This window comes from Chenopodium album, chromosome 8 (assembly GCF_948465745.1).
Source record: "Chenopodium album chromosome 8, dcCheAlbu1.1, whole genome shotgun sequence".
Taxonomy (NCBI): Eukaryota; Viridiplantae; Streptophyta; class Magnoliopsida; order Caryophyllales; family Amaranthaceae; genus Chenopodium; species Chenopodium album.
The window spans coordinates 41,352,092-41,362,826 of record NC_137841.1 but is presented as its reverse complement, the minus strand read 5'-3'; the positions used below and the strand labels follow the sequence as shown (position 1 = coordinate 41,362,826).

At 41.8% G+C, this 10,735-nt stretch overlaps 1 protein-coding gene and 1 non-coding gene across 2 annotated transcripts; one reads left to right on the top strand and one right to left on the bottom strand.

The window, feature by feature from the left end:
* Positions 1-4,924: 4,924 nt before the first annotated feature.
* LOC145557076 (small nucleolar RNA R71) lies at positions 4,925-5,030 on the bottom strand. Its single transcript, XR_014092152.1, has one exon. It is a non-coding gene; the product is annotated as a small nucleolar RNA R71 (small nucleolar RNA).
* Positions 5,031-6,334: 1,304 nt separating this feature from the next.
* Positions 6,335-10,276, top strand: LOC145642962 (uncharacterized). The gene is made up of 3 exons (XM_081694119.1): positions 6,335-6,652; positions 6,773-6,851; positions 10,194-10,276. Exons 1-3 carry the CDS (start codon positions 6,335-6,337, stop codon positions 10,274-10,276), a joined length of 480 nt encoding a protein of 159 aa, XP_081550245.1.
* The last annotated feature ends 459 nt before the right edge of the window (positions 10,277-10,735 follow it).

Here is a 10,735-nt window from a genome sequence, read left to right as displayed (position 1 = left end):
CGCTAATCGTCTACTAAGAAATACACGCGCCCGATCGGGCGCACCTTTTTTTTGCTCCTAATACTAAACTCGCGCCCAGCCGGGCGCGTCACCGGGCGCCAGCCTAAGCTTCTCCCGCCCGGCCGGGCGCGCCTTCGGGCGCCAGCCTCTTTGGCCGGGCGGCTCATTTGGGCCACTATTTGGACTTTGATTGGGCTCCAATTCTTCGGGCCAATCTGGGTTTCCTCTTCCGGTCTTGAATACTCGGTCCAAATGCCCTGGTATCGCCTATACCGATCCCTTAATCACCAGTTCGATGGCTCTAACCGGCCGTGGGTTATAGAATCTAGTCGTGTTTCTCCAATACTCGTGATTGCTCCAAAATATCTCGGGAAAATACCCCAAAAGCATAAATCCCTGTAAAAGTCAACCAAATCTACGAAAACACTAGAAAACACCAATTAGTAATAAAAGTGGCTCTAAAGAGCCAAAAACACTACTAATTATGACCAAGGGACGGGGGTAAAATACTATATAAAATAGACACATCAGTCCACCAGTGGAACATTCCCAAACATCCTCATCACTGAGAAGGACCGGAGCAAAGTGCGCCGACTGCATGACGACCCGGTCGTCATTGAATGTAAGGTCGTCAACCAACTGGTTGGTCAGATCCTTATCGACACTGGTAGCTCCTCTGACCTCATCATTTACAAGTGTCTATGCAAGCTGAGCTATAAGCTAGACAACCTACGCGACGTCTCCCATCCACTTATTGGCTTCGGAGGAGGGGTCGTACACCTAGTCGGACAAATTGATCTACCCATCCGACTGGGGCAGAAGGGAAAAGGGCGACATATGATCATCCCGTTTTTTGTGGTTAAATAGCTGATCGCCTATAAAATCATTCTTAGCCGACCCACTCTAAATAAGTGCAATGTTGTGATCATCCCTGCTTTCATGCTAATCAAGTATGAAAAGGATGATGGCTCTGTTGGCTCCCTTAACGGGGATCAGTAGACAACTAGAGAGTGTTACCTCTCAGAGACATCAAACAAACGGTTTCTGTAGCCGGTCAGCCAAAGGAGCCAATAGACCTTAACGATGTCAAAGACTTTGACTCAGCCCTACCAGCAACCGAAAAGAAAAGAAAAGCTGATTAGCTGGTGGAGGTGAAGAAAAAAATGAAATAGCAAACACTGACCGGAGCATGGTAAGATGATCTCTGTCCTTGGCTGGTGAACACATTGATATTCCTTTGGACGACAGCCGTCCAGAGCGAATTGTTAAAGTAAGGACGGTTGCTTTTGAAAGGTTGGGTGCAGACTTGCACCTCCTGCTGAAAGAATTCAAAGACGTTTTTGCCTTTGAAATGGAAGAGATGCCAAACATCAGCCCTGATCTTGCTGTACACAAACTCGCCGTGGACCTTAAAAGAAGCCCATCCGGCAAAAGAAAAGAAATCACGGCGAGGAAAGAAGTCAGGCGGCAGCTGCCGAGCAGGTCAAAAAGCTATTAGACGCTGGGTTCATTTGGCCATGTAACTTCCCGAATAGGTTGCGAACGTGGTGCTCGTAAAGAAGCCGAATGGTACTTGGCGCATGTGTGTAGATTACACTGATTTGAACAAGGCATGTCCAAAGGTCAACAGCCTGGTCGACTCTACAGCCGGGCATGCCTTGATGAGTTTTATGGATGCCTACTCCGGCTTCCACCAGATACCCCTGTGGAAAAAAGATCAAGAGAAGACGACCTTTGTCACTGATCACGGGTTGTTCTAGTATACGATGATGATGTTTGGCTTGAAGAGTGCGCCAGCTACTTTCCAACGGATAGTAATACAGTCTTTAATAATCAGGTTGGGAGGAATGTAGAGGCGTATATAGATGACATAATAGTCAAATCCAAGCTACATACAGATCACCTTGTTGATCTCCGAGAAACCTTCACTACACTCAAGTGGTATAAGGTCATGTTAAATCGCAAAAAATGTGTTTTTGGTGTTTGGGAAGTTTCTCGGATTTCCGATTGATCAAAGGGGAATAGAGGCTAATCCCGAAAAGATATAGGCGGTAATTGACATGAAGTCACCCCGCACTTTCAAGGAAGTTCAGAAGCTCACCAGTTGTCTGGCTGCGCTTGGGAGATTCCGCAGCCGGTCAGGTGAAAAATGCCTTTACTTTTTCCAAGCAATCAGGAAGAAGACTAGATTTGAATGGGGGGAATATGTTGAGGCAGCCTTTCAAAAATTGAAAGAACATTTATACTCTTTGCCAAGACTTGTTAGCCCTTTGCCCAAGGAGATGTTTTACTTGTACTTAGCCGTCTTAAATCATTCCCTCAGTGTCGTTCTCCTTGCTGAGAGAGACGATATTCAGCTCCCGGTCTATTTCATTAGCCATGTTCTCAGAAATACTGAACTGCGTACCCCATGGTTGAAAATTTTGGCCTTGCTCTCTACATGGCTGTTATGAAGTTGAAGCCTTACTTCTTGGCATATCCAATTGTGATATACACAGATCAATCCCTCAAGCGGCCAATGACAACCTTGGAGTCATCCGGCATAATGCTAAAATGGGCTATTAAAATGCAAAGTCTTAAAATTACCTACAAACCAAGAAAGGCAGGGAAGGGTCAGGCATTTGCCGATTTCATTGTCGAAATGACAAGGCCGGTTGCTTCAGACAACCTTGATCAGGTTTGGAAAGTGTGTGTAGACGGGAGCTCTACTATGAACGGCTGTGGTGCAGACATAATCTGTCAGTCTTTGAAAGGAGATAATAAGAATATGCACTAATGAGTGTCATTTATGGCACTCATTTGGCTTCTTTTAGGATGTTTTTCATGCTCTTTTATAGCTCTTTTCTTTAGTTTTCCTTAGTTTTGTTCTTTATTTCTTTAGTTTGTTCTTTCCTTAATTAGTTTTCTTTCTTTGTGCATTTCTTTGTTTATTCGGTCTTTTTCCCTTTTATTTGCTTGTTTTCATGTATTTTCAAGTTATGATCGTTTTCCAAGGATTCCCGAGCCTTCCTCTCATATTTCTCATCATTTTGGATGCCTCTCGCTTGTCATTTAGAACTCAAGTTTAAAGGAATGCAAGGAGCAAGTTCATGAGATCGGTGTATGCATGCGGTGGGGGCATCATCTTTGTCATGAACCCACCAAAATAGCCACTTCAAGATTTCCTACCTTAGTGTTCATCATCATCACCAAGACGAGCACACGAGGATGAGCTAGGACGAAGAAGAAGGAGCTCCCCTGCTGCTAGGTGCGGCCGCGCACCTGGGTGGCGCGGGGGCGCTTGCCAGGGCCCCTGTTCCGTACCCCTTTTCTCGCGGCCGCGCCTCTCACTTGTTGCAACCGCACCTTCCGGGGTTTCTTTTGGACGATCTAACTAACTTTTATCTTGTAAGTTTTACTATATATAGTTTTTCCTTCTATTTTTAGAGAGAGAATGAATAGAATAGAATTAGAATTACTTTTAGATCAAATTAGAGAGATTTTTAGAGAGAGAAACTCTAGATTTTAGTGAGAGAATTTCATGGTGGATTGTTGATGATTGAAGATTTCTCCATTTCCTTTGATCTTTGATCAAGTTTGTAAGGGTTCCTTTTCTTTAATTCAATCTTTAGTTTGATCTTTAGTTTGATTTCAATTGTTTTGTTGTATGTTCAAGTTTGATTGAAGTTTGATTGATTTGTGATTTGATTTTAGTTTGTTTAATTTGATCATGATGAATTTGTTGTTTAGCTGTGGTTTGATCTTGATTTCTATGGATTGTGAGTAGTTTGATTGCTAGGGTAATGGTGAAGCATATATGAGTAATGGATTGATGTTAATTTGGGGAAATTGATGGTGTTGATGATGAGATTAAATTGGTTAATTGATTATGTGCATGTGTGTGTTTGATTTAGGCTTGATCACCCTAGTTATTCACACTAGATTGTATTGTAGGTTCACATTGATACGGACCATTGATTTGTGGCTTACATTTAACGATTGAGGTGTCTTGTGACATTCCTAGCTTGAGTTTATCGTAGTTGACGCTAGTTAGACCTCTAGGAAAATAGCTTGATATGCTCTTTTGGTTGCATGATTGGTTTTCCCTCGCATCACTCGACTTAGTTAACTTTTCCCAATTAACGGAATCCGTTACAAGTATATGTGGATCCCGAGCCTTAGTGTTTATTACATTTGTCCTAACCTAGCTTTTTTAGTTGTTTAGGATTCACACCCTTACCTCACCTTTCCGGAATATCTTAACTTGACAATATAAGATCGCCCTCCATTCTTTAGTGTTTCGACCCTCGACTTACCATTATACTTGTATAAGGGTTTGTTGAGAGATTATAAATTTTGTTTGGCCTAGAGTAGGGTTAGTTTCAACGACCTAGTTCCGACCCACGCCAAAGTGGCGCCGTTGCCGGGGAATGGTGTTGTGATTTTGTATTGTTGTTGAGTCTATTCCATCTTATTTAAAAACACAAAAGATTTTCCTTTAGGCTACATTTGTAGCCGTGTTACTAATAATTTTGTTTGAGATTGTGTGTGCAAGTGAACATGGGAGAAGCTCATAGAGTGACATTGAAGGAGTTGGGCACTCCGGGTGCTTACAAGTATGAGAGTGGGATTGTTCCATTGTTGGTTCCGGATAACGATTTTGAAATCAAACCGGCTATGATTACCTTGATCGAGAGGAAACAAATCGGTGGTACATAAAGTGAAAATCCTCTCAATCATCTCAAGGATTTTAAGAAGTATTGCAATACAATTGTGGTAGCCGGAGTTGCTCAAGAGTATATAAGGCTCAAGTTGTTTCCCTTCTCTCTCATTGGAAGAGCTTTAGAGTGGTTGGATAAGGAGGTCAAACCAAGGTCCCTAAGGACATGGGATGAAGTTACCAAGGCTTTCTTATTTCGCTTTTTCCCACAAAAGAAAACGGTGGAATCTAGAGCTTTGATCCAAAGTTTCAAGCAAGGGCTTAATGAGAGTCTCTATGAAGCATTGGAGAGGTATAAGGAATATCAACGAGAGTGTCAACATCATGGGATTCCTACCTACCAAATTATACAAATCTTCCATGGTGGGTTGAGTTCTCAAGGAAGAGCAAGCTTAGATGCTGGAGCTGGAGGCCCAATAATGAACAAAACGGAAGAAGAAGTGGTGGATGCAATAGATGAAGTGGTGAGACATTATATGAATTGGAAAGAGGTGGAGAAAGAGCCAACTAGCAAGGGGTGCTCTATCGAACAACTCAATGCAATCAACGATTTGACCACTCTAATTTCGGATTTAAGGAAAAAGGTTGTATCCCTCAAGGCCAAGCTTGAGAGTCCTCCTTCGCAAGCTTCGATTCTTCCCTCCCAAAATAAGGAAAGAGGTACACCTTCTTACCCTAACACTTTTCCTTCGTCTTGTTGCATGATTAGAGAATGTTGGCCTTGTGATTTATGTAGAATGAATGATCATGATGCTTCTATGTGCCCCAATGTTCCTTGTGATGAATGTGATGGAATTGAAAATGAGCATGTGAATTATGTTGATAATCATAATTTTGAACCTAGATTTGAGGTTCAAAGAAATGTTGGAAATAGGAATTGTCACAATCACAACCAAGAGAATTATGATAATTATAATCAAAGTGGTGGTTGTAGAAATCATGGAGTCCAAGAGATTCGTGGTAGCTATGACAATCATGTTTATAATGGTCAAAGTCATGGCCGAGGGCATGGGAATCATAACCAAGGTTATGGTAACCATAGTCAACATCATGGCCAAAATCAAGCTAGGGGTAATTGGAATAATCAAAGTAGGGGAAATTTTAACCTAATGTTCAAAGAGGTACCCCACTTGGATCCATTCCAAATACTCAAGGCCCAAGTGATAATTTCCATGATCAACCATTTTCTTCTAGGAGTTTCTTGGAAGAGGTTTTTGAGAAACAAGCCAATTTGCTAGGATCCTACATGGCCGTGAATGATGAGAAGTTTAATGACATGTTGACTCAAAATAAGGAGTTAGGAAACCGACTTTCTCAATTGGCTAGTGATTTTAAGGAATTTAAGAATTCTTCTTTTTTGACTTCATTGAGCTTAGATTCTAAGAACCCTATGGATGCAATTGTTACTAGGAGCGGTAGGGTCCTTGAGAGTGGAGTACCTAAGAAGAGTGATGCTAGAGAGAGTACTAGCAAGAGCCCAAAAGAGTGAAAGAGAAAGAGAAAGAACTTTACAAGCCCAAGCTCCCTTATCCCTAAAAGTATAATAGGCACAAATTGGATGAGAAATTTGGGAAATTCATAGCAATGCTTAAGCAACTTCATCTTACTCTTACTTTCACCGATGTGGTAGAACAAATGCCAAACTATGCTAAGTTCCTTACAGAAATTTTTAGTGGAAAGAGGACACATGATATGGCAGAAACGGTTACCCTAACCGAGAATTGTAGTGCGATCCTAATGAATAAGATGCCACCTAAGTTGAAGGATCCTGGAAATTTCTCTATCCCTCGTGCTATTAATAAGATTCAAATTGATAACGCCTTATGTGACTTGGGAGCTAGTGTTAGCCTTATGCCATATTCGACCTATCAAAGGCTAGAGCTAGGGGAACTTTTACCTTCGAATATTACATTGCAATTAGACGATAGGTTGATCAAGATCCCAAAGGGTAAGGTAGAAGATGTTTCCTTGAGGGTGGGGAAATTTATCATTCCGGTAGATTTTGTGGTGTTGGATATGGATGAAGATGCTACTATCCCTATCATCTTAGGTAGACCATTCCTTGCTACATAGGGGGCTATGATTGACGTCAAGAGTGCTAAGATACCTCTTAAGATAGGAGATGAGGTAGTTGAGTTTGATTTGAATGAAGGTATGAAATATCCCTCTTCTTCTTTTGATAATTGCGTGAGTGTTGAAGTTCTTGATAATATTGTGCAATCCATGCATGAGCACTTGCTCACATCTAATGATCCTCTTGAGTGTGTTTTGTTGAACAAAGAGAAGATAGGTGCTGCTAGCAAGGAAGTGAAATTGTATGAAGATTTGCTTGATGGAAGCATTGAAGGATGTGATGAACAAATTTGCATGGGGATCTCAAGTCAAGATGCTTTGCAAGTGGCCTCGACCAAAGAAGGTAAAGGTGTGCCTATGGTAGAGCTCAAACCTCTACCATCACACCTTAGGTATGAATTCTTAGGCCCAAATTCTACTTATCCCGTAATTGTTAGTGCATCCTTGAGTAAGAGCCAAGCTCAAGCACTATGTGATGTTTTGAGAAAGCACAAAGGTGCTTTGGGCTATACCTTTGATGATCTCAAGGGTATAAGCCCCACTTTGTGTACGCATCATATAACGCTTGAGGAAGGCACCCTTATCTCTATTGAACGACAACGTAAGCTACATCCCCAAATGGGGGAGGTATTGAAGAAGGAGATCACCAAGCTTTTGGATGCGGGGATCATATTCCCCATCTCGAGTTCTAGGTGGGTCTCTTCCGTTCATGTAGTTCCAAAGAAGGGGGGTATGACCGTAGTCAAGAATGAGAAAGGTGAGCTCATTCCGACTAGGACGGTCACTGGTTGGCGTATGTGTATAGACTATAGACGTCTAAACACATCAACCAAGAAGGATCACTTTCCCCTTCCATTCATTGATAAAGTGCTTGAGAGACTAACAAGGAACAAGTTTTATTGCTTCCTTGATGGTTACTCGGGATTTTTCTAAATCCCAATTCACCCCGATGATCAAGAGAAGACAACGTTCACATGCCCTTATGGGACCTTTGCCTATAGGAGAATGTCGTTTGGTCTTTGCAATGCTTCCGCTACTTTCTAAAGATGCATGATGAGCATTTTTGAAGATATGTTGGAGGAAGAAGTGGAGGTTTTTATGGACGATTTTTCCGTAGGAGGCCGGGGTTTCGTTTGAGGATTGCCTTGAGAATCTTGGAAAATGCTTAGCAAGGTGTGAGAAAGTGAACTTAGTGTTGAATTGGGAAAAATGCCACTTCATGGTGGAGGAAGGAATAGTGCTTGGACACAAAATCTCTCATAAAGGAAAAGGAGTGGATAAGGCCAAGATCGAGGTTATTGAGAAGCTTCCACCCCCGGTGAATGTAAAGGGAGTGAGATCATTTTTGGGGCATGCGGGCTTCTATAGAAGATTCATGAAGGATTTCTCACTCATTGCCAAGCCCCTCAATGACCTTCTCTAAAAAGATGTTGATTTTGTGTTTGATGACAATTGTTTGGAGGCATTCAACAAATTGAACAAAGCTTTAACTTCCACTCCCATTGTCCAAGCCCCTAGGTGGGATTTGCCTTTCGAGCTTATGTGTGATGCTAGTGATACGACTATTGGGGGTGTGTTGGGTCAAAGGGTTGATAAGAAGCTCCATGTCATCTGTTACATGTCGAAGACCCTCAATGGTGCTCAAAGGAATTACACAACAACGGAAAAGGAGTTCTTAGCAATTGTTCATTCCTTTGAAAGTTTTCGTTGTTACTTGTTGGGGTCCAAGACTATTGTGTTCACCGATCATGCGGATTTAAAATACCTATTTCGGAAAAAGGAATCTAAGCCAAGGTTAATTAGTTGGGTTCTTGAACTCCAATCTTTTGATGTTGAGATTCGAGACAAGAAATGAGCGGAAAATGTGGTTGCGGACCATTTATCTAGACTTGAGGATTTTCAAGTCCAAGATGATGGGTCCCCTATTGAAGATAGAATGTTGGACGACTTCTTGTATTCTATAAATGTGAAGGAACTCCCATGATTTGCCGATTTGGTTAATTACCTTGCTTGCGGGGAGTTTCCTCCTTCTTTTTCCAAGAATCGTAGAAAGAAGCTTAAGAGAGAAGCTAGGCACTATGTTTGGGATGAGCTGATTTTGTATAAGAGAGGTGTTGATGATTTGTTACGTCGATGTGTGCCAAATGAGGAAATACCAAATGTGTTGAAGATGTGCCACTCGGATTCTAGTGGTAGACATATGGGTGTTTCTAGAACGGCATCTAAGGTGCTTCAATGCGGATTATGGTGGCCAAATCTCTTTAAGAACACTTGGGAATTTGTTAAAATTTGTGACCGATGCCAAAGGACCGGGAACATTTCAAGGAGAAATGAGATGCCCCAACAACCCATCCTTGAGTTGGAAATTTTCGATGTTTGGGGAATAGATTTCATGGGTCCTTTTCCTTCTTCATATGGGAATCAATAAATTCTTGTTGCCGTTGATTATGTGTCAAAATGGGTTGAAGCCATTGCTTCTCCAAAAAATGACCATAAGGTGGTAATGAAGTTGTTTAAAAAGATAATCTTCCCAAGGTTTGGCATTCCCAAGGCGGTTATAAGTGACAATGGGTCTCATTTTGTGCATAGTGCTTTCCGGAAGATGTTGAAGAAACATGGGGTAAACCAACGTTTTGGGCTCCCTTACCATCCTCAAACTAGCGGGCGAGTTGAGGTGTCCAATCGTCAAATAAAGTTGATACTTGAGAAGACGGTTGCAAGAAATAGGATGGATTGGTCAAATAAGCTTGATGATGCCTTGTGGGCATATAGAACGGCCTTTAAAACTCCTATTGGTACCACTCCTTACCGCTTAGTTTATGGTAAATCTTGCCATCTCCCGGTTGAGCTTGAGCATCGTACTCATTGGGCTATAAAAAAGATCAATTTTGATTTGGCAAGTGCGGGTGAGCAACGTTGGTTAGATCTCCATGAATTGGAAGAGCTTCGTTTGGATGCTTATGATAGTGCTAGTTTGTATAAAGCTAGAGCCAAAGAGGTGCATTATAAGCTCATTGAGAAGAAGGAGTTCAATCCCAGAGATAAGGTGCTCCTTTTACAATTCGAGAATGAGACTTTTTCCCGGAAAGTTGATGTCCCGTTGGACCGGTCCATTTGTTGTTCAAGAGGTCTTCCCGAATGGTGCTATTGAAATTTCTCCTTTGGACCTCTCAAGGACTTTCAAGGTCAACGGTCATAGGCTTAAGCGTTACTATGAGGGATTTTTTTGTTGGGGTCATTCATGATATGACTCTCTATGATCCACCTTGAAGGGTGGAGAATGTCAAGCTAATGACGTAAAACAAGCGCTTACCGGGAGGCAACCCGAGTTTCTAACCCTTTTCTCATTTTTCTTTGATTTCTTTTCTTTTTCCTTTGATGCCTTTATTCTCTTTTAATCTTGTTTTCTTTTGTGTTGTAGGTGGTTTTGATTTGATATCCAACAATTTTGGTGCCAATTTTGAGGTAGAAATGTCCAAATTCATGAGTTGGAAAAATGTGTAAGTATGGAGATTGGTGGGTTTTTATGGTGGGTTCATGAAATTCTAGTTTTAAACCCACTAAAATGAGGTTTTGCTACTGCCTATGTTAGTGTTTATCATCATCATAAATTGTGTGCCCACCGTTGTGCGCACTTAAAAATAGAAAAAAGACAGGAGAAGTTCATACCCAGGGAGGTGCGGGCAAGCACGAGGTAGGTGCGGCCGCGCACCCCCTAGGTGCGGGTGCGCCGCCCTATGGCGCGGGTGCGCCCCTGCTCGTTTTCCCCCTCTTAAACCCCACCGGTTCTCTTTCCTTCTCTCTCTCTTACCTTACTTTCTCACTCATGTTTTCTTTGGTTTTTACTCATGCATCATCTTCACCTCCATCATCATTTAGTCATTGAAATTTCATCAAAATTCATAATTATCTAGTTTATTATTGCTCTTAGTCTCAATTTTTGCACTTCCATGATGTTTTTCT